General features: G+C 57.4%; 2 protein-coding genes across 2 annotated transcripts in view; both read left to right on the top strand.

The window, feature by feature from the left end:
* The window catches only part of PROM2 (prominin 2), a 13,377-nt gene extending 5,539 nt beyond the window's left edge, over nucleotides 1–7,838 (top strand). Inside the window, exons 12-23 of the mRNA XM_007470200.1 lie at nucleotides 715–838; nucleotides 1,388–1,479; nucleotides 1,607–1,691; nucleotides 4,012–4,158; nucleotides 4,646–4,717; nucleotides 5,453–5,545; nucleotides 5,681–5,734; nucleotides 6,038–6,118; nucleotides 6,341–6,409; nucleotides 7,026–7,115; nucleotides 7,316–7,422; nucleotides 7,775–7,838. Of these exons, the coding sequence (XP_007470262.1) occupies nucleotides 715–838; nucleotides 1,388–1,479; nucleotides 1,607–1,691; nucleotides 4,012–4,158; nucleotides 4,646–4,717; nucleotides 5,453–5,545; nucleotides 5,681–5,734; nucleotides 6,038–6,118; nucleotides 6,341–6,409; nucleotides 7,026–7,115; nucleotides 7,316–7,422; nucleotides 7,775–7,838 (1,078 nt within the window). The remainder of the gene's footprint in view (nucleotides 1–714; nucleotides 839–1,387; nucleotides 1,480–1,606; nucleotides 1,692–4,011; nucleotides 4,159–4,645; nucleotides 4,718–5,452; nucleotides 5,546–5,680; nucleotides 5,735–6,037; nucleotides 6,119–6,340; nucleotides 6,410–7,025; nucleotides 7,116–7,315; nucleotides 7,423–7,774) is intronic.
* An 8,422-nt stretch (nucleotides 7,839–16,260) lies between these two features.
* The window catches only part of KCNIP3 (potassium voltage-gated channel interacting protein 3), a 94,690-nt gene continuing 85,847 nt past the window's right edge, over nucleotides 16,261–25,103 (top strand). Inside the window, exon 1 of the mRNA XM_007470197.1 lies at nucleotides 16,261–16,328. Within this exon, the coding sequence (XP_007470259.1) occupies nucleotides 16,314–16,328 (15 nt within the window). The 5' untranslated portion in view covers nucleotides 16,261–16,313. The remainder of the gene's footprint in view (nucleotides 16,329–25,103) is intronic.

The raw sequence follows: 25,103 nt of genomic DNA, 5'->3' as shown, positions 1-25,103 counted from the left end.
GAATGCAAATAAGAAGCACTTCCCCTTCCCACACCAGTGGCAACTTTAATAATTAATGGGCACCTTTTCTCTCTGAGCCCAGATACAGCCTCAGAATCCTGCTTAACCCAGTGTCCAGGCAGCACTACCATTAGGAGGTGGCACCAGAGGTAGAATCTGTTTGCCAGCCCTGAACTAGATAGTCTCTAAGGCCAGGGCTGCCACATTCAGTTGTGCAGGAGGGTCACTGTATAAAGGTGCCTGGCCAAAGGGGTGAGTGAAATCCAGCCCATGTTTCACTCTCCAAGCCTCAAATCCTGGCATGGGGCCACGCCTGTCTCACAAAGAAGCTATGGTCAGTGGCACAGGTCCTACTCAGATGCTGTAGGTTGCTGCCTCTGCTGGTGGGTCATGGCTGACCATGCCAGGTGGCCCCGTTGAGGCTGAGCTCTGGAGCTGGTCACCTCCATGTGTCCTCAGCCCAGAGGCCGGCAGCCCTGGCTCTTCGAGCAGAGCAGCTGCGCTCTCCTCTAGGCTGCCAGGGCCAGCCGGGGCAGCAGTGGTAGAGTGGGCAAGGGGGAGGATGAGGTGGGGCCGGTGAGCAGTTCTGAGTCCTCTCTCCTGCCCCGGGGCTGACTCACTGACCATGCTGGCCCCGGGATGGAGATGGGGCTGGAGCGCACGGTCCAGGGCATCCTCCCTCCTGTCTCAAGCCTGTCCCTCCGCCTTCCCCAGGGGTGTGGGCTTCAGCTTCCTCTTCGCTGCGCCCCTCATCCTCCTTGTCTTCGCCACCTTCCTGCTGGGTGGCAACGTGCAGACCCTGGTGTGCCGGAGCTGGGAGAGCGGGGAGCTCTATGAGGTGGGCCTGCCCCGCTCTGGGGCCCAGAGGGACGTGGAGAGAACTGTGGGCAGAGCAGGAGGTTTAGAAGGAAGTAGGAGCCCGAGGGGTTAGAAGGGAGAGAGAGACAGGAGGAATGATGGAGACGGCCAAGGAAAGAGATGGAAAACCGCCAGTGAGAGAAAAGAGCCAGTGAGTCCCCGGAAGGCTGCCCAGGCCCCAGGCAGGGACCTCGAAGGATGGCCCCCAGACCTGAGGCCCTCTGCCCTCCTAACACTGAGTCTGGGAATTGGGGATCCTTGTTCCCTGTTGCATTGAGCAGGTGAGCCGAGATGCTGGCCTGGGTCCTCTGCTGAAGACAGGCTGGCCACCCTCCTGGAGAGTCACAGGGAGGGTCCCTGCCAGGATTCAGGGCCCAGGAGTGATCTGAGTTAGAGGCAGGTGTGGGCTGGAGTCCCAGGGTTGTGGTCTCTGCTGTGCCAGGGCAGCGTGGGACTAGGCCCTGGGAAGCTGGGTGGCCTTGCCCCCCACTCCCCGCTCCAGGCCCGTTCCTGTGTGTCCCATCCCCAGTTTGCAGACACTCCGGGGAACTTGCCGTCATCCATGAACTTGTCCCAACTTCTTGGCCTGAGGAAGAACCTCGGCATCCTCCTGGCCTATCAGTGAGCGGGAAGCCTGGGCTGGGGGCCGGGGTGTGAGGAGGGGCTGAGGTGGGCATCCCATTAGGATGACGTCAGCCCCCACCTGCCCTCCCTCCTCTCATCTCTGATGCCTGTCGTTCCTCCGCAGGCAGTGCAAGCAAGGGGCTGCGCTCTGGACGGTCCTGCAGCTCAGTGACTCCTATGACCTGGAGAAACACCTGGATATCAGCCAGGTGAGAGAACCTTCTAGAACACACTGGGGACCCTTCCTGCAGATCCCCCCTCTTCTGGTCTTGCCTTGCTGGAGGGACCATCTCCTTGAACCCGAGAAGTCTACAAGAGCAGTGAGGCGCCTCAGGGGCAGAGGACCCGGGTGTAAGCTCAGGACCTGGCCCAGGCCTAGAGCCCAGGGCAGCTTCCAGAGCGTATGGGTGAGTGCGTGAATGCCTGGAGGCTCTGACCAGCTCTGAGCACTGCGCTCCCAGAAAAGCTGAACACAGGTGAGATTGAGGCCGGACAGGGTGGTGACAGTGAGTGAGAGGACTAGGGTGTGTGTCCTGACTGAGGACAGGCATCGGTTTGGATGCTGCAGTTGGGAGCGGGGAGGTTGGCGAGGGAGTGTGACAGTGAAGACGATGGTGATGAAGTTGGGTACCACTGGAGGAGGGCTCCCCACAGCCTGTTCCCTAACCACTGGACTTTGCCAGAACTTGCTATGTAGAACTGGAGAGATTTACTCACACTGGCAAGAGGCAGTTCTGGAACAAAGAAAAGGAAGTGCTCCTTCATGAGAGGAGACGTACTTTGAGAACGTGGTTCTCCTGAGGGCGCACGGAAGCTGTAAAACACCCCCTCCTTTCCTCTCTTCACGCCTGAACGAGGTGGGGGGAGAGCTGCCTTGGCCCCCAGGGCCCCCCAGGAGCCCTTCCCAAGCACATCCTGGGAAAACCACATCTCTCCCCCCTGCTTCCCCCCCCCCACCCCTCCTAAACTGCTAACTCCTGATTCTGCCTTGTCTCCAGAAACCTTCCAACTCCTCTTGAACCCACCACCTGCCCCTAGTCCGCAGGGTAGCATAGCCAAGTGGTCCAGATTTCAGTCCCAATTCCACGCCTTAAACTATAACCTGGGGCAGTTTCCATAACGCCGTAGCCGTCTCGTCTTTCAGCGTCTCTAATCAGAGGAGAGGTCCACTGAGCCGGCCCTGTCCTGGTGCAAGGCCACAGGGTGAAGGCTGGCCATGGAGGGCTGCAGCAGGGGGCCTGAGAAGACGAGGCCCTGTGCTCTGCTGGCTGAAAGGGGAGGGCTCTCAGCCCTGGTCCAGGGAAGGGAGGGGTTCAGGTCACAGAAGAGTCTGGACAGATAGGGCTTCAGATCCAGAGGGACTGGGCAGTCCTTGGGGGCCATCTGGCAACAAACCAAATGTGACCTTAGGAGAACTTGTCCTCGGAGGAGATAATAGTGAGCTGATGATGCAGAGATAATTAAGACAAGGTGTGCTTTCCCGGGCACCACGAGGACTCTGCCCGCCTTGAGACATCTCCTTTACCTGTGTGTTACTGGTGCCTGAAATGCTGCTCCAAGACCCCTGCCTCTGAGAGGATGGGCCTTTTCTCCCCCTGGGGAAGGCAGTGTGAGAGATGGCGAGAGGTGAGCTGAGCTGGGCTCCGTACTCTGAGGCTCCGTCCTGTCTTCAGCCTCTCACCTGTGAAACATTGGGGCTGAATTTCATGCCCTTTAAATCTCTCCCAGCAATGGTTGGAAAATGTCGAGTCCCTTTTTTTTTTTTTTTTTTTTTTTTGCGGTACGCGGGCCTCTCACTGCTGTGGCCTCTCCCGTTGCGGAGCACAGGCTCCGGATGCGCAGGCTCAGCGGCCATGGCTCACGGGCCCAGCCGCTCCGCGGCACGTGGGATCTTCCCAGACCGGGGCACGAACCCGTGTCCCCTGCATCGGCAGGTGGACTCTCAACCACTGCGCCACCAGGGAAGCCCTCGAGTCCCTTTTTAAACTGTGCTCTGTCTTAGAAATGTGATTGTGTCTATTCACTCATTCATTCGTTCACTCATTTTTACACACTCAACAAATTTGTATGGCACCCACCACATATGAGCCTCTGCTCTAGATGCTGAGGGTTTGGTACAGAGTGGGCAGATGAGGTGCCATTCTCATGGAGCTGATGGCAGTAAACTAGTACCCAGATAAGTAAATAGCACACAGGTGCTGTGAAGACCTTAACACAAGGTGATGTGATAAAGATGGGCCGGGGAAGCTATTTTTCTTCTGGGTGGCCTGGGAAGGTCTGTGCTGCTGTCCAGTAGCCAGATAGGCACTAGAGGAGAGCTGGGTCTCGGTGGGGGTAAGGTGGAGTTGGGGATGGGTGGGGAGCAGAGGCCTGCTGGGAGCCTGTCTGGGGCTGAGAGTGTCCAGGGTAGGGGCCCTGGATATCCGGAAGGAGGGCCCTGAGGGCCTGCTGACCCCTCACCTAGGATAGCAGCTGTGGGGTCCTGGCTCACCCACAGAGCATGGCTGCACCCTGCTTCCTCCCTCCCAGTACACTGCCAAGCTGCAGCAGGAGTTGCAGAAACTCAAAGTGGAAGTGAAGAATCTGGACCTGCTGAGCCCAGCCGCCCACCAGGACCTGGAGGCCCTGCAGAGCAGTGGGCTCGAGAGCATCCACTACCCAGGCTTCCTTGTTGAGGTCAGCAGTGGGCACCTCAGGCCAGACCACGGCAGAGCAGAGGGGCCCGCGGAGGAGCTGGGGGTCGGGGAGCTGTCTCACCTTGTCTTGGCCCTCCCCCGTCCCTGGACCCCTCCACATGTCCCTGGGGCCTCTTCTGCTGCGGGTGTCTCCAGACCATGTGCCCCAGCTGCCAGCACCTGGGCTGGGCGAGGATGAATGTGCCTCCACCCAACAGCGTCTGTTGCTGTCCATGGTCCTGAACCCACTGCTGTGGCGAATGCTGGTGGGACGTCACCTCTCCGTTGGGTTACACCAGAGGGCGCCTCATTTTTCTTTCTTTCCTAATGGAAAGTGTCTCATATGTTTCACAATTTCAGGTCAAACCCACTGTGACTGATGTGTCACAATAGACTTAGCTGGTGTGGGTGCTTTTGAAAAGACTGGGAATTCTGGGGCTGGGGGAGCCGGGGTTCATTCCCTCTTGGCCTCTCCTGTCCGTCTTCAGATTCAGAAGCCTGTGGTGAACATCAGCGTGGAGAAGCTGGCCCAGGAGCTGGAGGGACTGGCCCAGACCCAAGTGAGAAGGGAGCAGAGACCCCACTTGGCAGGCTGGAGCCAGAGGCCTGGGACGGGGGACGGGGTGGGAGTGCCTGGATTGGGGAGGAGACTGAGGGCCCCTGCCACCGGGGGCTGAGACTCTGGACCCCCGGCTGGGATGAAGGGTTCTGTAGCATCAGTTCTGGCTCGAGCTCTACCGCCCACTGGCTGTGTGGCCTTGGGCAAATCATTCCTCATCTCTGGGCCTCGGCGTCTTCATCTCTAAAGTGGATTATCACGCACCTCAGATCAGATGACGTCACATGGTCTGACCTCGCACAGCTGGGCAAGCACTGCTAGATGCACACCGCTTGTGGAATCTGCTGGGACAGATGCTGTGAGGACAGCCCGATGGATCAGATATCGTGACAGTTGCCTCTAGAAGCTTAAGATGTACTGGGAAAAGTAGCACTTTGTATTTATATAGAGAGTTTAAAAAGTTCTCTTCAAGACATCTCATAGACACCCCTCCCCTACCCGCCACGATGCGCAGAGCAAGCTAGGGCCGGACTTGGAACTTGGGCTCAGGCCCCCAAACCCAGATCTGGCCAAGGAACTTAAGGAGGCCTCAGTTTTCTGCCTCTGAGGCCAACCTCTGATTCCAGCACTTTCCACATCCCTCCAGTATGTCTGGTCGAACGGTTTGGTGAAGGATGTGTCGTCAAAGCCTGTCTCGGCCCCGGGCAGAGTGCCATTCTGATATGTCTCCCCTCAGGGCAATACTGTGCTGGGGCAGCAGCTGCAGAAGGAGGCCCAGGGGCTCAGAAACCTCCATCAGGAGAAGCTCCTCCTCCAGCAGAGGCTTGTGGTAAGTCTGGAGGCTCAGGGAGTCCGGGACCTGGAGGGGAGATGCAGGGAGGGGGCAAGGAGGAGGAGACGGATGCTGGGAACCCTCCCTCCTACCAATTCCTTCCCCTGACCAGCCCTGATCTGTTTTTCACAGGCTAAGCTCAACCTCAGTGTCCATGCCCTGGCATCCTCTGCCCCACTTCTCCAGGTGGCTGCTGGGGATGGATGGGGCTGGGGGAAGCAGGTGGGCAGCAGAGGGAGGAAGAACATGCGGGCCCAGCTGGCTTGGGACCTCGCCTGCTCTACCCAGGCCCACTTGAAGTTGAGGGTGGGGTGGGAAGAAATGAGGGTGGGTGGACAGATCCTTGAGGACCACCGTATGTGTCCTCTGTCCTTAGGGCCTAACACCGCCCACCCCAAGGTGAGTATGTTGTGTGCCGTACGTTGAGTTAATGAATGGATGAGTGAATGGGTGGCTGTTCCCTGACCGAGCCCCTCTCCTCTCCCCCAGCCGGAGACCTCAGATGTCCTGGACAGAGTCGCTCACCTGAAAGGAGAGCTGCCTACCTGGGCCACCCGTATCCTGAAGAATGTGAGTGGGAGGATGGGGCAGGGCTGGGGGGTGGCTTCAGAGTCAGAGGTGAGTTGAAGGGTTAAGGCTCGCAGGGCTCCCACCCCAGGATTCTCCAGCCCTGCCCCCTCACCGTGGCTCCCAGGAAAGCCAGCTTGGCCTGTCCTGATGGTGCCAGGCATGGGGGGCAGGGGTGCTGGCCCTGGGACTCCGACCAGCCCAGGGCTCCTCTCTTCCCTGCAGGAAAGTGAGTGTTTCCTGACCCGGGAGATGGGCTACTTTTCCCAGTACGTGGCCTGGGTGAGAGAGGAGGTGAGTGTGGGCTCAGACTCTCCTGGCCTCAGGCAAGCTTCCAGCGGTACCAGCTGTTCGACCTCCTCTGCCCCCCGAGAACCCCTGGGGGTGCCCTAGGCCTTCAGGATTGAACCCAAACCCCCAAACCTGGCACCTGGCTGGCTGGGTTCTGCCCATCCCCCAACCTCTGCCATAGCCCTTCTCTGAGGCCTGAGCGTGGACCGGGCTGTCTACCACCCACACTGGACCGGCAGGGGTCTCGCTTAACCTTGAGTGTGTCTGTACATGCGTGTGCGAACATGTGTGTGCGCAAGTATGTACGTGTGTGCAGTGCATTGTGTGTGTGTGCACACGTGTTGCCTCCCAGTGAGCGTGTGACTTAGAGAACAGCTCTGGGCACACAGTATGGGCTTAACCCAGGCTGATGAACAGGGTGGGAAAGGCAGGAGGTGAGCGATGAGCTGATGGCAGTGTGTCCTCCCTTCTCTGTGTTGCCACATCCGTGTGTCTGTGTACAGCTGTGCAGTGGCTCCCCACTGTGTCCCTGGGTCTGTCTGTGTCCCTGTCGACCTCCCTCTGAGCACCTGCGGGTCTGGGTGTGTCTGCATGTACCTGCCTCACGTTGACACCACAGGTGACTCAGCGCATCGCCACCTGCCAGCCCCTCTCCACAGCCCTGGACAATGGCCGTGTGATCCTGTGTGACATGGTGGCTGACCCCTGGGTGAGTGCCCCCCAGCCCATCAGGGCTCGTGGACCTGGAGGCCCCCACGGGAGGGGCAGCGTGAGCGGGGCCCTGCCCCGGGCCTATACCCCCGTCCTTTCCCTCAGCTCTGAGAATGAGTCCCCGTGCCCCACACTGAGTCAGCGGGGGGACTGGGGGTGCCCAGACACAGTGCACTGACCTCACCTCCTCTGTTCCAGAACGCCTTCTGGTTCTGCCTGGGCTGGTGCGCCTTCTTCCTGATCCCCAGCACCATGTTCGCTGTCAAGACCTCCAGATACTTCCGTTCCATCCGGAAACGCCTCAGGTGAGGAGGCTGCCAGGCCTGTGGGGTGCAGCAGGGGCCCAGGCAGGAGCCCTTCCGGCTGCTGGGCCCGGCCCCTGCTGCACCCCGTCTTGAGACCTCCGGGCAGGGGAGGCTTACGCCTAACCCTGAAGAGTCACACAATCTGAGGAGCTCCAGGGCCAGAAAGTTCTTCCATGTGTCTGCCCTGAATCCTTCTTGCTGCAGCACATCCGCCAGACCTAACTTTTGGGCACTCTTGCTACCCCTGAAGAGCTTCTGAGGCAGGAAATTCCGGGCTCTGGGCTTGTTCCTGTGTCAGGGCTGAGGGCCTGGGCCTGGGGGCCTCACTCACTCACTCCCTGTGATGCTGCAGCACCACCAGCTCTGAGGACACTCAGCCCTTCCACATACCCCGGGTCACCTCCCTGAAGCTCTAGGACCCCAGTGAGTGAGTTTCCCCCCACTTAATTCCTTGGTGCCAAGGGTAGGGCTGAGAAGGGAAGGGAAAGGTTTGGGATCTGGGGTCTCCAGGGCCCAGGAGGGCAGGAAGGTTCTGGGACTTGGCTGGGACCGATAGGCCTGAGCTCAGCTCCCCGCTCCCTCCCCCTCCCCTCCCCCTCGCCCTCCCCTGTTTGTTCTTAATCCACAACAGGGATATGGCCGCAAGGTGATGCATGGGGCTGCCTGCCTTCCCTGCTGACTTGGCCTGGACCAGAGGATTTCTGTCGCTTTTGCCACCAGAGCCCAGGCTGGCATCCAGGCCTGGATTGTCCCCCAATTCCAGTTACCTGAGCCCATCTTGCTACTCCCTTTGCACCCCTTTTTGCTCATGACCCCTTCATTCATGCTCAAAAACACACTTACCTTCTGTTGAATCTCAGAGCCAACAGGTTCCTCCAGGTGTGTCTCCCTCATCCTCCTTGGCAGCAATATTTTAGCTCCAGGAGGAGCCTGTTCACCTAGTGGAACCTCCTCTTCAGCCCCTTGGGCAGGACAGAGGCCCTGCCCAGCCCCACTCTGTCCCATCTGCCCCCCCCCCCGCCCGTTCCTCCCACACCTCTCCAAGCTCCTTGCCCCTTTTCCTCCTCTCCTCTGACCCCCCACTTGCCCCACTTCACTCTGTCCCCCTGCCAGCCCTCACTTCCTCCCCCCAGGGAAGCCCTTTCCCCCCCCCTTTGTCCCCTCTGTACCTTTTGCCACAGGGACCCCTCCTGCCCAACCACACTAATCAGGTAAAGCCACCAAGCAGGCCAGGAGCCACCATGGCCTGGGCCTGGACCGGCTGCAGGCTCTGCCTCGTGGCCCCTGAGCCCTCTGCTGCTCAGGGGGTGGGACCCTTCACAGACCCCGGCCTGGATGTCTGGCCCCCAAGGGGTGTGGGAGGCCCGTGTGAAGGCTGAGCCCCCGTCTGCACCTTGGGCTGGAAGTCACACTGCTGTCCCTCGGCTTAGGGAGCACTGACTCCCTAAGAAGGGACCTGGGACGTGGGGTGGAGCGGGGGCTCCCCCTCGGCCCCCCAGAAGGTAGCCTCTTCGGGAGGCTTTCCCAGGAGAGATCTGGTGGCCACAAGAGGATTTTGCACTGTGGCCCTTACCTCTTCTATCCTATGCCCGTGACTGGGCATCACCCCTAGTCCATCCCTGTGCCCTCCCTGCATGCTGGACCCTGAGTTCCAGAAATGGGGAGGAGGAGGGGAGAGAAGAGGTGGACAGGACCTCGGATCCATTAAAGTGTTCTCACTTGGCTAAGTCTTGGCCTTGGATCCTTCAGCTCTCCCAGGCTAGGGCCCTGGATGTGGTTGGTGCTTAGTGAGTGTTTGTGGAGAGGAGAATCCAAGGCCTCCTCTGACCACAGGCATCCAGGGGTCACCCCAGTAATCAGCAGGTGGGGAGTGGGGCCCACACTGAGAGCAGGCAGACCTGGGTTCACACCTGGCTCTAACGTTTGGTAACCAGGGCACCTTGAACATGATCCATGGGTCCCCTAGACCTCAGTTTTTCCACCTATAAAATGGGGGAAATAGTCATAGCCGCCTCCTAGGGTTGTGAATAATGTGACAATGTGTGGAAATCCCTTGGCAGGGGCCAGGCACAAAACAAATACTCAAATGCTGCTTTTTTTTTTTTTTGGCCATGACTGCTCTGGGCCGGGGGCAGAGCTGGGTCTGGGCCGATGCAAGCGAAGAGGGAGATGGGTCCCTGTTCAAAGGAGCAGAAAGCCCTTCAAGATTAGAGTCTGCTGAGTTTCAGAGGGTGTCTATGTTTAGTTGCATCTTACAAACCAGCAACAAATTTGCTACTAGAAATTGGGACGGTGCCTACACAATGTATTGTCACTATTGCACGCACACTCTCAGACCAGCATCCTTGAATGTAGCACAATCGCCTCTTCTGGGCTTTTCCCAGAGGATTCTTGGCTTGCTTTTCATGTTGCCCTGTGTGGGGAACTGTAGCACCCTGCATTTTAAGAATGAGATTGATGGGATAAAAATAGAACTAGAAAATGATTAAAAAATCATTTCTAGTTCTTTATCAAAATTGCCTATCTTATCTTTTATGTATCTGAGCAAACCAAGTATAGTTATTTTACAGTTCAGTAACTCCCTAATATGGAGCCTCTGTGAGTCTGTTTCCAGTGTCTGTTGTTTCTCTTGGTTTTTGTTAGTATTGTCTTTTGTCCTTGCATACTTGGCAAAAATTGAGTGCCACACATTTTTTTTTGTCTTTTTTCTTTTTTCTTCTTTTTTTTTTTTTTGCGGTACGCAGGCCTCTCACTGCTGTGGCCTCTCCCATTGCAGGGCACAGGCTCCGGACGTGCAGGCTCAGCGGCCATGGCTCACGGGCCCAGCCGCTTCGCGGCATGCGGGACCCTCCCGGACCGGGGCACGAACCCACTTCCCCTGCATCGGCAGGCGGACTCTCAACCACTGCGCCACCACGGAAGCCCAAGTGCCACACATTTTATATGAAAACCTGTAGAAATAATTTGAGGCACAGAATGAAATTATCTTGCTCCATGAGGATTATGTTTACCTCAGGCAGATGCCTTGGGATCCTGCAAACCAGGTTGTTTTACTTTACTTTCAGGGACTGAGATGATTTGCAGTCCCTTGGAGCACTTGTCTATTTCTAGTTCATTCATATTCTGGGGGTGAAACCCTCTGGGGTCCCAAACCAAAGCATGAAAGATTTGCCGGGTACCCCCTGCTCCTGGTGGGCCTAGTTTTTTGTTTTTTGTTTTTTTTAATTTAATTTAATTTTTTTTGTGGTACGCGGGCCTCTCACTGTTGTGGCCTCTCCTGTTGCGGAGCACAGGCTCCAGACACGCAGGCTCAGCGGCCACAGCCCACTGGCCCAGCCGTTCTGAGGCATGTGGGGTCTTCCCGGACCGGGGCACGAACCCATGTGCCCTGCATCGGCAGGCGGACTCTCAACCACTGCGCCACCAGGGAAGCCCGGTGGGCCTAGTTTTAACCTCCTTAGTCCCAGAGGCTGTTAACTGCTCTGCTCAGCACCTTTGCAGTATCTTCTGGGCTCAGCAGACGCCCTAGGGAGAAAGTAACCCCAGCTGCCAGCACACATCTCTGGGTTTCCTCCTTTTCCCAGATCTTGGCCCTGTGATTTTTTTACAGCCTTGTTTGCTCCCTGATATCCCTGAATCAAACTTTAAAAAATATATTTTTTGAGCAGCTTTTAGTTGTCCTCAGTTGGGAATTTAGTCCAAATTACCTAGTCCCAGCATGATCAGAAGTTAACAGTCCTAAAAAGTTAACTGAGTTTCCCCCTGTGAATTGGGAAAGGCTGCCGCTCATTGAATTTAGTATCCAGAAACCTTGGCCTAGGGCATTGCACATGGACTTTTCAAAGGAGCTCAGTTCAGAGCATCACTGGGCTCTGGTAACCTGGGGGTGGGGTGGCACTCAGCAGGTGACAAATAGCCACAGAGAGAAATATATTACATATTTTCCCAGTTTTAAAATGCTGGGATCCTACAATGCTCATCCTACGTTATGTGTGAAACAAAGCCCCTTCGAGGTCACAGTCTCATCTGTTCTTATGACATTCCCTGAAGCAGGTGGGGATCGTCATCCTTGTTTCACGGTTGAGCAGATGAAGCTCTGAGAAGCTCTGTGGCTGATTCAAGGTCCCATAAGTTAAAGCCCCGCCAGGCCTTGATTCAGATGCCCTGACCCTGGTGGCCCTGGAGGTTTCCTCCTGGGCACGCTGTCAGCCGCGTTCCCTGTGGGTGTGTGGGAGGGAGGCTCCGTCTCCCAGGAGATATGATCCAAGTGTCCTTGCTGTCCCTGTAGCAGGAGGGATGACAGATTGGAGGCCCTGGGAGTTCTGCCAGCCTGGCCATCCCCGAGCAAAGGCCATAAGCAATGGGTGGCAGATTCCGCCAGAGAAATGCTACATGGGCCAGGGTGTCAGGTCCCAGGTGGCTGGCCGGTGTAGTTCTGTCTGGCTCCAGGTATGCAAGGGAAGGGCCATATGGTTAGGGGCCTGCTTAGGCTCCCTGAGGGGACAAACAGAGTTTCATTTACTGAGCTCTGAGTATAAATCGGGAAGTGTGCTGAGCACTCACATGTATTAGCTACGAGATAGACACTGTTATTTACCTATTTATGGTTGAGAAAACTAAGGTACAGGACTGGATGTGGGCTGAGGAGAAAGGGCACAGCTTACCCCAAAGAACCAACTGATAATGGTGGCACTTTATAATTCAGGTGATACCTGAATTCTCTGGGTGGTCAAGGCCAGTGTCCCTCCTACCCTCCTGGACCCAGGGCCTGTGCTCTGAGCTCCTAGCGCCCTGTCTCTCCAGACCTGAATGCAAAGACTGAACCAGGAGGCTGGTGGCCATCCTGGGCCACACCCCAGGAATGCTGGAATGGAGCCTCTTCTCCATGGCCCCTGATCCTTCCTTGCACTTCACGGCTGTGCCACCCCTGGAGCAGTTAGCAGTTACCCATCTTAGAAACAGCACTGCAGCACCGGGGGAGGGAAAGGCAGGGTGTGCACAGAGATGACCCCACCCGGCCCCTGACCTCTGCCCAGCAGCCATGCACAATTTCAGCAGCCCGAGCCCTCACCATACTGAGGGTACCCAGGAGTCAGGCTTTGAGGCTGGGGGAGAGATTTGGGGGAGGCGAGATGAGCGCAAGAGGAGGGGTGGGGGACCCTCCCTTCGCATCAAGCCAGAAGGAAGGGGCTTTAAAGAAAGCCTTCAGAGCCTTCCAGGTGTCCCCTGCAGTTTGAGAAATGCAGCGGATGAGTCCCAGCCCCACCTGCGAGGTCTAAAGCGCAAGAGACAGGCTGGCAGCTTTGCCGGCAGAGCCAGGAAGAAAGCTGCTGGCCCAGACAAGGGCCTTGTGGGAGGGAGGGTCAGCTGGAGGCTGCCTGGGGGGTGGGGGTGGACAAGCCTCAGCTGTGCGGAGATGGAGCTGCCTGGGGGGTGGGGGCTCCTTGGCACCCCTGAGGCCTACGTGAAGTGCCCTGTTCAGGGTGAAGCTGCAGAGGTGCCCAGTGGTGGCCAGGCTCTGAGGACTCATGGAGGTGCCTGCAGGAGGGAGAGGTATAGCTTCCAACCTCTGCCAAACCCAGAGTGACGTTCAGGACAGCTCCAGTGCGAGGCCCCAGCCCACCTGAGCTGGGCGGAGGCCTGGGCTGTGCAGCAGGAGGCCTGGCCTTGAGCGGGGCCTGGACCCCAGCCGAGACTGTTGTGTGAGGTGTAGTGAACCGCCGTATCTCCCTACCAAGCGGCATCCCGGGTCTGCTAGGTTTCCATCCAGCCGCCGGACGGCGGGCAGCGGAAGAGGTTTCCAGGGCCGGTGGAAGACACGAATAAGGCTGCATTCGGTGGCTTTCCAGTTCCACAGCTGTGCCAGCTCATGGTGACACCGGAGTGCTGTGGTGTCCAGGGAATCACTGTTTTGGGGCAACAGATGTTTCTTGAGCTCCTGTGGGGAGGGGTTTCCACATGCCTGGTGAGACCCGCCTCCACCCAGAGGGGGCCTTCCTCACAGGCAGGGGCTCTTGATGGAGCAAGGGCCCAAACCCTGAAACTGTATTGAACATCTTTCTGTCTGTCTCTGGGTGTCTGCCTCTCTGTGCCCCTCAGCCAGGGGAAGGCAGAACCAGGGCCCGAAAGGGTCCGGAAGAAACATACGGACTAGGGACTCCATGGGGCCAGGTTTGGGGTACTGAGGGGGAGGGGTTTGAACCTGGGCCTGGAGTGGAGAGGATTGTGTTTAACAATTGAGGAAGGTCCGGAAGACCCCCAAGGCTTGTGGGTAGGGGTGGTGTGAGCCCCTCACCAAGATGGGATTGGAGTGAGGCCCTGAGCCAGCTCAGATGGCTTGCCACTGCCTCTTCTCAAATGCAAGCTACTCAACCTTCCTCCAGGCTTGAAATGAGCCCCTCCTTCCCCCTTCCAAACTCCCGCATCCTCGGGCTCGCCACTCTGCAGTGAGGAGAACCACAGCTGAAGCCTATCAGGCTGAAGACTTCCTGGCCGACAAGGCAAGGTCGTCCTGAAGCCTCCCTTAATCTTTTCTGGGTGTGATGCACTGCCGAAGAATCTCTGAAAACTCCCAGACATTCTCAGGGACAGTTAGCCGCTGCCCATGTGCCCACACCACTGTCGGGCCCGCTGAGGCCCACGTGGGGAGCCCTGCTCTGGGATGTCCTTGACCTCCGCGCTCTCCTGCCCTTTCTCATCCCTGCATTCCCCACAGGCCTGTGTGGGACCAGCTGGAAGCGCTCTAGAAAAGCCCCCGAGGGCGCTGGGGGAGGAGGGAGGATGGGGGGCACAGATCACGGCGGGGCACCCCCCCACGTGTGTTTTATGAGGCGCACCCCCTTGGTGACAGCTGAAGTGGGAGGTACCCCAGGCCCAAGGGCATGGGGGCCTGGGCCGGGAGGGCGGCTGCCCTGTTTTCTTGTAGCTGGAAGCTCATTAGCTTGTTAATTCAGAAGAAAGCGTCTCTGGGTAGCGGAAGTTCAGTCCTGACGCCAAACCTGGGGGGAGGGGCCTTCTCTGGTTCCACCTCTGAGCACCAGGCCATAACTAAGGCCAGGCCTGTCCTGGACAGCACGACTGGCAAGTGTCCAAGTTGATGTTTGGAGCGTGGGCGGTTTGGCGGGTCTTAGCCATGTGTTCACTTAGGGGTGAAAGGAACAGGCTTTTTGCACCAGCTTTGTCACTTTCTAGCCTATGACCTTGGGCAAATCCTTTAACTTTTCTGGGTCTCACTTTCATCATCTGCAGAGATAAGGCCAAGGCCACTGTGAGGACTCAACATGTTCAGGGAACCCCTGCTTGTTCAGAGCCAAGGTCACCAGGTGAAAAGGCCCCCAGGCTCTCAAGGAGCTCGGCCTCTGAGCCTGACCCTGCAGCTGCCCTCACCTCTTCCAGGGCACAGCCATGGGCAGCGGAAGGGTGGCCAGGGTCTGCTGAGTTCCTGCCTGGCACGAGGCCCAGGCGGTCCTGAAAGTCCAGCGGGGCCAGACACACGGGCTGCCTCCTGTCTAGAAATAGTCGTCCTCCCTCCATGGGCAAACAGCTCCAGACTATTTTCTTCCTCCCACGATCTGAAAGTTGGAGCTGACTGGCTGGCCCCCCCCCAAAAAAAAAACACACCCAAAAACAGAAAAAGAGGACGTGCAAGTGCTCTTGTGTGCCCAGAAGAGGGGGTGTCTCAGGGCTCTGTTTCCAGGGGAACCAGTGGCACAGGCTGGCTCCTTCCGCAGGGTGCAGAAAAGAGAAACTTGGCTGAGGTTTCAGGCACCTGGCTCCTGGGTGGTTTCCCTGGGGGCTGAGCAAATGCCCAGGAGTCTGCCCTCCTGAGGGGCAGCCAGGGTCCCCCCTCCCCAGGATGCTCAGGGGCCCTCACCCCTTTCCTCCACCACCACAACCCCCAGGAGGTCTGGTCAGGTCCCTCAGCTGCCCTGATGTGGTCCCAACCTGAGACACAGGCGATGGGAACAGACGCCAGGCTCCCTGGAGTGTATAAGGAGCTCAGGTTTGGAGAGGGCTCCCCTATGGCAAGGCCCCGCGTGCGGTGAAGGGAGATAAGTAAGGGTGGGGCACCCATGAAACTAGTTGAAGGACCCCTGCCTGTGACCCACGTGACGTGGCCCTGGTAGCCATCACCATCTCTGGGTGGTGAGCCCCCATCAGTGGGGCCATTGAGGGCCCAGTGCCCAGAGCGATGTCCCCATCTGCAGGATGCTCCGGATGCCAGGGGTGCCCAGGGGTCATCTGCAGGGTGGCTGGAGGGACACCAGGGAGATCCCCCTCCACAGCCCACCTTGACTGCAATGGCCCGAGGTCATGGGGGGGGGGTCACTCCACCTGGTGTCCATAGGAACCAGTAGGATGAGAGAGGGGGCAGCAAGGAGGGGAGGGCTGGCTGGCCTCTGCGCGCTCCACTGCCACGCCTCCCCGTGCTGGGACAGGAACTTGTGCCGGCGCTCCCTGCCCCCAGCCCGGGCTCTCGGCAACCCCCCACCCCACCCCGCTCCAAGGTTGGGGAGCAGAGTGTGTGCTACAGACAGACGGGGAGGGGGACACAGAGAGAGAGAGACCCCGGCGACAGGCTGAGAGGGCAGGGTTAGGAGTGGTTTATACCCAGAGAATAGGACGGGGAGGCTGGGAGAGAGACGGAAAAGATGCGAGAGGGAGAGACACACACGGTGGGAGGTTGAGTGGGGGAGGAGACAGAGCAGAAGGGGCGGGGCTTAGGGTAGGAGCGCGCAGGGAGGGCGGGTGGACAGGGGGCGGGCGCGGAGCCGCCGGTAACAATTACGTCCGGGTCCCAGCAAACATGAGGCAGCTGCCAGCCGGACCCGCAGTCCTGTTCTCCTCGGCTGCGCAGTGGGGAAGCCGGCAAGTTTCCTCCGGTGCCCAGGATGCAGCGGGCCAAGGTAGGCGCCGGCGCGGGTGGAGAGCGGGAGCTTCTGGGGGTTGCCCTGGACCAGGGAGCCTTGCTGTGCCTCCACCTTTGACCCCAGCCCCTGCTGTCTCCTGTAGGGTCGCCTTTGGGAAGGTAAGTGTTGGGGTGTCCTGGCTGGGAGGCTAGACTCCTGGGGCCCCGTTTGGACGGCGGGGGCTTTAGGTATTTGTGGAACAGAAGCTGGACGGAGGAGGAGCTTGGGGTCAGCCACCTGGTTCAGTTAAGTCCCTGGGACAGGTGCCAGAGTGCTGACCCTGAGCCTGGGCCCATGGCCTTTTGCGTTGGGGGAAGGCTGAGTGCTGGGAGGCCGTGTCTTACGCTTGAAGGTTGGTGAGTGAGTGCATCGTTTAATTATCCAAGTAATTAATGAATATCCACTTCCTAAAGGGCTAGGAGACCCCTGACAAGGATGTATGTGATTAGTTCCTACTCTGTGGGGCTCTTGGGAGGCTGGAGACAGAGAGTGCAAGGAAAATGCCTGGAACAAAGTTCAAGAGATGGTAGCGAGGTGTTGGGAAGGATGAAGGATAATCAAATGAAGAATAAAGAGGGAAAGGAAAATAAGCTATAACCCCCAGAATAGTTAATAACGCTCAGAACGTCTGTCCTGATGCCTTGCCGGCTCCCCACGTGTTTGGGACAGTCTTGCTTTGGAGGGAAGAAGAAAGACCAGGATTAGATCTGGCTGCTCGTAACAGAACAGATAACAGTGGTTTGAGCAAGGTTGCTTGCACTTGTCTCTCGTGCAGAAGTCCGGAGGGAGGTGATAGAAGGCTGGCACGGAAGCCCTACGGTCAGCAGGGACTAGGCTCCATCTGTCTCACTGGCTTCTATTCTTGAGGCTACGTTAAGGTCCAAAATGGCTGCTGGAGCTCCAGCCAGCACATACAGGCAGCAGGAAGTAGAAAGAAGGGCAAAAATAAATCTCGACTAAAATCAGGGTTTTATGGGTAAGGAAGAAAGGATACTGGGCTGGCATCTGGCAGTCTCCCCCAACTCCACCCCATTCCCCCAGAGATGGATTCCTGCCTCTCTGTCACCCATGGGGTCAAGCAGCCCAGAGTGGGCTTGTGGCTGCTGATTCCAGGCCACACTACCCCAGAGCCCCAGGCCACCCCTGCTCTGTGTGCTCCATTGCTCAGGGGTGCCAGGAGGATTGGCAGAAGTGCTGACAGGAAACCCTTCCAGGCTGGTGACAGGGCATATGTTGAAAAGGTATTTTCTCTCCAGGCACCTTAGGTCTCTCCCACAACCTTCAGGCAGACAGGGCAGAAGTAGAGAAACTTAGCACCTTGTTGCACGCACGCTCACATGCCATGTGCTCACTGCACACACGTGCCACAGCTGGCACAGGTCACACGCATCCAGGGTCGTCAGTATGAACATGCCATGCACAGCCATGCCCTGTGACTGTGCCCACAGCTGCCTGTGCTGCACAACCTGCGTGCACACAGAGGTGGGGATTTCTACACAGTCAGGCTGCACGCAGGTGTGCACGCAGCCCACTCTGTCCACCAGGCATGGGACAATCCTCCTTCTCTTGCCTTTCCTCTGCTGGCCCTACCTGCCAGGAGGCCACTCCCTGTCCCTGCCAGATGGGTGGAGTGAGTGGCTCAAGTCCCGCAGGTGCATCTGCCCCTTCCCTTGGCCATTGTGGCCCCACACTGGCTTCCGCCTTCCCTCACAGCCGGGCCCCAGCGGATCTCGCGGTGCCTGCCTGCGGTCTTCCTGCAGCTGGGCTGGCCAGAGGCTGGAGTGGGCCCCTCACCTTCTGGTGCTGGGCCAGGCAGGGACAGTGGTCTGAGGGAAGCCACCATTGGGTCCCTCACCAAGGTCAGCAGAAGGATTATGAAAATCACCTTCCCCTCTAGTGGCAACAGGGACTACAGTTCAGAGCACAGGCTGGGAGTTGCCTGACTCATCCACCCTCAGTGCCTGTCACTGTCATTTGTGGATCCTCACAATGTCCTGGGAGGGCAGGCACTGCCACTTCCCCTTTCACAGACACGAGGCTCCAGTGCGGTGGGGACGGGCGGTGGGGGTGGGGGCTCGTCCAGCCCAGCACCAGGACTTGAGCTCTGTGAACTCTTAGGAGAAAGGAGCAAAGAGAACTGCAGGCTCTGCTCCTGGGTCTTCAGGGAGTGATGTCTTCATGACCCGGCACGTCCATCGGGACCCGCTGCCTGCCCCGGTTCCTGCCTTCCTGCGGGGCATTTGTGGGAGGTGGGCCCTGACCTCCGCTATTTCCAAAGCAATCAGAGCCCTGAACTGTAATGGGGAGTGTGGTGGCTCTGACTCTTCTCTAGGTGGAGCCTGGGACAAGGTCAGGGCTGAAGGGCAGGAGCCCTGAGGTGGCCACTCCTCCCTCCATGGTCTTTCCAGCAGGCTCTGCACCTGCATTATTCCCCTGGACCCCCAGGCAGCCCCGAGGTCCCTCTTGGTATTGCACTCCCTTTACAGATGAGGAAACTGAGGCCCACCCATGATTACAAGCTATAAAGGGTTACAGCTGGGATTTGAACCCTGCTCTGTCTTGCTCTAAAGCTCAGTTGCCTAGGGCTTGGGGGGATGGATGGGGAGGTCATGGGAGAAGGCTACGGGGAGAGAGGGGCATGCCTGTGACCAGGCAGCTGAGGAGGTGCCCCATCCCTGTGGGGGCTGGCTCCATGGAGTTGTGGCCTGTTGCACCCTCCGAATCCTTTAGAGAGTGCACATAAGTCAGATCCCGCCCCTGGCCACGTCTCCCAATTAGCCATGTGACCTTGAGCCAGCCACAGCCCCTTGTCTGGGCTGCAGATCCAGAGCCGCAAAGGAAAGGACCCCAGCGTTTTGAAATCAGGAGCCCTTTTCTCATCAAAATCTTCTGCAAGAGAGAGAGCTGCTTTGCCACCTCGGGCTGGCTTGGGGCCCATCTACTCTCCCGCCCCACCCCAAGGCATCTCTGGTGATGGCCAGGAGCGCTGCAGAGCCCTGAATGTGGCCTCTGTGAGGAAGAGGGGCAACCTTGGTTTCCAAGGCAAAGAAAGGAGAAGGGAAAGAACTTGGCAAGTCTTCCTTTGCTGGTCCTTCAGCCCCGGGCTGGAAGGAGACAGAGCAGAAAGGAGGGTGCAGTGTGGACTGAGTCACTGTGTCGCCCTCCCCATCCCCCCATCTCCCCATCCCCCCATCTCCCCGTCCCCAGCTTGATGTTTCCCTAGAACGGGTGCATCTGTCAGCTGTGATCAGCCCACATCCTAGAGCGCCACAGAGCGGCCATGTGACAGGGAGAAAACCAAGGGGAGCTGCAGGCACCAGAGTCGGAGGGGGATTGCTGAGCTGAGCTGGGCAGGACAGCTGAGAGGGGCCTGTCCCGTCTCCCGGTTGGCCCAGCCTCCCCGCTCTGATCTGTTGCCTGAAGTCTCTGCCCAGCCCTGCCCTCCATCAGGCTGGCCCGCGCCTGTGCCATGCTCAGCTAGGCAGAGCAGCTGCTGGCCTTTGCTGGCCTCATCTCCAGCTCTGCGGCCGGCCCCTGTCCTCCCCTGCTTCCAGCACATGCCTCTGGGGCAGGCAAGGGGTAAATCCGAGTCCCCACTGCTGGTGCTATGCCTGGCCCTGTTTTAAGATCCTCTCTTGGGACTTCCCTGGTGGTCCAGTGGTTAAGACTCCACGCTTCCATTGCAGGGGGCGTGGGTTCAATCCCTGGCTGGGGAACTAAGATCCCGCATACTGTGGGGTGAGGCCAAAAAGAAATCCTCCCTCAAGATGGGCACTCTGGGCAGTGAGCCCAGAGAGCCAGATTCTAGCCCCAACTCTGCCCAAGTGACTTCATGAGCTCCGGCAGGGTCCATCCCCTCCCTGGGCCTCAGTCTCCCCATCTGAGCCTCAGATGCGCTCATAGCCTCTGCCAGGCCCCCACTTGAGGTCGGGCCCTGTGCGCAGTGGGGGCTGGGTGTAGAGGTGGGGGGGCCACCACCAAAAGCTCCAGGATGCTGTGATGCAGATCGCCCCGCCCCACACATATGCCTCCTGGCCTGTCACGAGGCCCACCCCCGCTATTTGTAATTGAGGAGCCCGGCCAGGAGCGAAGGTGGCTGCGGAGATAACACAGCTGCACCTCGCCAGCTGTTAGCCCAGCTCTGCATCAGCAGATCTGGGCTCAGTCCCAGCCCCCTCATGCCCTAGCTGTGTGTCCTCAGACAAGTTATTTAGCTCCTCTGTTCCATGGTCTCCTCGTTTTCCTGGAGGAAATATCATTAACCTCCTAGATAAATAAGATCCTACACCAGCCCGCTTAGCACAGCCCCTGGCGCCGCGAGAGCTCCGTAAATGGTGGGAGTGTCAGTGTTATCATTTGGGGATTACTGAGTAGAGCCTGGGAAGGGCACTCCAACGGGAGAATGTTGTCAGTGAGTAGCTCGGAGTCCACCCCTGCGTTGATGAGAAGCCCTCGTTGCCTGGGCGGCAAGAGGCGCGAGAAGAGCTAATGTCCTGGCTGAGGTGGCAGCATCAGAGGCAGGGCAGGGACAACCCAGTCTTCCCCTCCCCTGCTCCAGTGCTCTGGGAGGGCCGGCGCCCAGGCGTGTGTGTGTGTGTGTGTGTGTGTGTGTGTGTGTGTGTGTGTGCGCGCGCGCGCGCTTGTGCATGCCTATGTTCTTCAGGGACTCATGACAATCTCAGCTCCCCGCTCAGGAGGCAGGCCGCCTGGCCCCTACCTGTTGGTGCTCAGGGGTGAGAGGAGAATCCAGGCTCCCCGAAGCCTCCCTACCCCAAATCCTCGGGGCCCGCACGACACAACGCCCATTGCCACTTCCTGCCATCTGTCCCAAGTGCTGGAAATAGAGCACGCAAAGATGAGTGGGCGCTCAGTGAGCTTGCCTGCAGGAGCACCCATGGATGGGATCAGGGCGCCAGGCAGCCCCGCAGCTCAGCAGGGCTGCACGTCCCCACTGGCCCAGGCTCTGGCCTCGAGGCAGCCCCAGCCCCGCCCCGGGAAGGAGGGAGATTGCGAACCCCAGACTCCTTCCTCCCACAGACAAGGCCCAGAGTTTCCTATCCGGTGGGATAAGCACTCTAAACCTTAGCTGCACTTTCAGATTGGCTGAGGAGCTTTATAAAAACAGAGCAGCACAGGCCCCACTGAATCAATAATGCAGCCCCCGGGCAGGCAGAGATGGGGAAGTCTCCCAGGGGATTCTGATGTGCAGCCAGCTGAGCGGAGCGAGTTGGGTGTCCCCACTGATGTCACTGGGCCCTGGGCTTGGCCCTGCCCCTTGCGCTGAGCATCAGAAGGGTGAAGAATAGTGCTAATTACTCCTGCTTGGGGGGCTTGTATATGTCACCTCGTTTAACCTTCTCCATAGTCCCGTGAAGCCATTTTACAGATGAGCAAACTGAGGGTCAGGGTGGTCAAGTACTCTGTCCAAGATGGCCCAGCCAGGAGGTGAGGGTCCAGGAATCAAGTCCCTGTCTGGCTGACCACAGACCTCTTCCCACTGTACTGACTGAAATAACATCAACCGGCTTGAAATTCCCCCTCCTCAGCTAAGTGTGTCTTCTGAACCAGCATCCAGTGGGTCCTGGTGGCTCTTATGAAACTGTTCATGTTGTGTCTCATGCATAAATGCCTGTAAACGTTTGGGAGAAGTTAGCCATGCCTTTTGCATATGCATTGACTCAATAACATTACCTCTGAGGAAGGGAGCCTGGATGTTCTTGCCCCAAAGGCTGCCACGTGCCCACAGGTCACCTCTGCCGAACCTTCTCTGAGATGCTCTTTGGGGGTTCTCTGGAGCCCAGCTGACGAGAACCACAGAAAGTGAGCCAGCTGCTCAGTGGTCTGGCCTTGGAGTGCCCCTAACGGCCTGACCAGATGGGCTTCCACAGGATGGAGCTGTGCATGCTGGGCATGGGGCAGTGAGCAGGGTCAGCCACCCTGTGGACTACTGGCCTTTCTGGGGGCCTGTTGGGGGTGAGGAGCCACCAGGTGGGATGTCCCGGTCCAGGTGCCAGTGGTTTGTTTAAAATGATCTGGTCTCTTTCTGTGGGGTGGTGAAAACTCTCAGGTGATGGTTGAGAATGGAGTGTCCTCGTGGAGAATCTGGACCACATGTGTGGGGAGCTGGAAGGCATGAGGGCTTTGTTCTGCTTCCGGTGCCCTTCTCCATGGTGACAATGTCACAGTTACTGAGGGGTCACCTTGACCCCTCCATCACTACCTACACCTACAGCAGATCCTAAATGCTCATCACACTGATATCTCCACCACCCATCCCACTGCCTGCGCCTGGCTCAACCCCCCCACTGTAGCCCCCCAAGTTAGCCACTTACCTCATTGTCCCCCAATTCTCCCCCATACTCCACAAGACCACCTTTCTGAAGGTGACTGACGCTAACATGGACTTGGGTGGGAAAGGGGAGCTGGGGTCAGGGTGTGCCCTGGCAGCGGGAGGCTGCCCCAAAGCCCCCAACTGGCAGGTCTGAGCACCATCTAGAACAGTGCTGGCCAATAGAAATGCATTACAAGGCACAGGTATCATTTTAAATGGTCCGGCAGACACATTAAAGAAAGTAAAAAAAAAATTATTTTTAATAATATATTTTATTTAACCCAATGTAAATATTATTTCAACGTGTAATCAATATAAAAATTATTAATGAGCTACTTTACATTCTACTAAGAAGGATTTGAAAGCCGGTGTGTATTTGCACTGATGGCACTTCTCAATTTGGACTAACGCCATTTCAAATGTTCCGTAGTCACATGCAGGGAGTGGTCACTGAACCGGACACCTCAGTCCGTGACCAGACTCCAAATTTCCTAGCTGTCTGTACTCTGCCTTCACCGAATGGGTTTCATCTGCCACAACCTGTGCTGTTGTTTCTTATTTTTCCTTTAAATTAACTCACATTTTAAATTTCAGTAAGTTCATCAACATGAAATTCCAGCCCCTCCCACCCTCCCCCACTACGTGGGCTGCTGAGTCTCAGAGCTGGAGCTAGAGGGATGCTACGGGCACCCAGCGTCTAAGTCATCCCCTGTACCAGGCACAAGATTCTCCCAGATGCTCCACCCTCTGCAGCCAAAGCCCAGCAGGACACACCTGAAGGTGAACTAGTTGGTTGACTCCTTGTTGCCCTTGGCCGAGAGAGAACACACCACGGGTAACGTGGTGAGCTTGGTGAGAGGGTGTGAGAAAGTCCTATTACAGGATTTGGGCTTCAGCTGGGCAATTTGCAGGAGGGCCTACGGAACCTCGAAAGATTGGCGTGAGCGTTAAATCAAGCACCCAGCTCAGTACCTGCTGGAAAGTAGGCGCATCGCCAGTGCAGTGCCCTTTCTGTCCCTCCTCTGCTCCCCACAGACCCGGGGACTTGGAAGGAAGCTGAGACCTGCCCTTGGACCCCACTGGCCGGGCAGGAGCTGCAAGTCTGGGGTGAGTGGCCGGAAATGGCTCAGACCACCTGCAGCCCCTGCCCTGAGGGGACCTTGTGAGCCTCCGAGGAGACTGCAGGTCCCCGGGGCCAGCCTAGGGCCATTTCTGGGACCTGGCCCACAGTGCTTACATGGCCAGATGTACTGCTGGGGACGCTGTGCGACCGCAGGACCCAAATCTTCTGGCTTCACTGGTCTCTGCCACCCAGCTCTGACCATCCCCTGAGGCCCATGGAGGATGGAGGGATGGCTCCATCCTCTGTTAAAATGCATCAAGTAAGAGCAGGCAGGGAGAAGGTCTCAGGCAAATTATGGACAGAGCATTAGGGGGCTTTCACCGGGGCATTTTAGGGTATTTATTGAAGATTTTGTGTGTGTTTATATTTTTTAAGTATTCTTTTTTTTTGTATGTACGAGAGTGTTTTTTTAATGGAGACTTTACTGAGATCATTGTAGACTCACTTGCAGTTGTAAGAAATAAAACAGCCCCTAAGGCAGGACAGGAATAAAGATGCAGACATAGTGAATGGACATGAGGACACGGGGAGGGGGAAGGGTAAACTGGGACTAAGTGAGAGATATAATACATGCACTCTGCGTGTGTGTGCGTAGTGCTGTTTACTTTTATCACATGACGATTTGTGTTTCCACCACCACAGTCACGATACAGAACAGTTCCATCACCATGAGGACCCCTCGTGTTGCCCTTTTATAGCCACACCCACCTCCCCCCTTCCACGTCTCCCCCCATCCTGAATCCCTGGCCCACTAATCGGTTCCATTTCTAAAATGTTATTTTGAAGTGTTGTATAAATAGAATCATATAGTATGTGACCTTTTGAGATTTTAGCCGTTCCCATGGTACGAGTGGTATCTCCTTATGGTTTTATTTGCATTTCCCTGATGGCTAATGATGTGGAACAACTTTTCATGGGCTTATTTGCCACCTGCATGTCTTCCTCGGTGAAATGCCTGTGGCTCTCTTTTGCCCATTTTCTAACTGGATGCTTTGTTCTTTTACTGTTGAGTTTTGGACGTGAGGATCCCTTGGGTGTCGGGCTCTGTGATGCGGAAGAGCAGCGCACACAACAGGCCAGGGCCAGCTCTCAGAGCTGACATTCCAGGAGAAAGAGAAAGAAATGCACCACGGGAAACAAATAGGGTAGGTTCAAAAGCAGTGTGCTGGGAAGCACAGCAGGTGTTGATATGGAAGATGAACGGCAACCTAGAGAGAGGGGTCTCCCATCACCTGTTCTGACTGAGGCCTGACAGGGAGAATGTACAGGAGGAGTGTGTACGGGGGAGGGGTGTGCAGGGGGAGGGGGAGGCGTGTGC

Source organism: Lipotes vexillifer, unplaced genomic scaffold, assembly GCF_000442215.2.
Source record: "Lipotes vexillifer unplaced genomic scaffold, Lipotes_vexillifer_v1.1 scaffold1139, whole genome shotgun sequence".
In the NCBI taxonomy this organism is placed as follows: Eukaryota; Metazoa; Chordata; class Mammalia; order Artiodactyla; family Lipotidae; genus Lipotes; species Lipotes vexillifer.
Note: the sequence above shows the minus strand (reverse complement) of the source record. Positions and strands in the feature narration are given on the sequence as shown.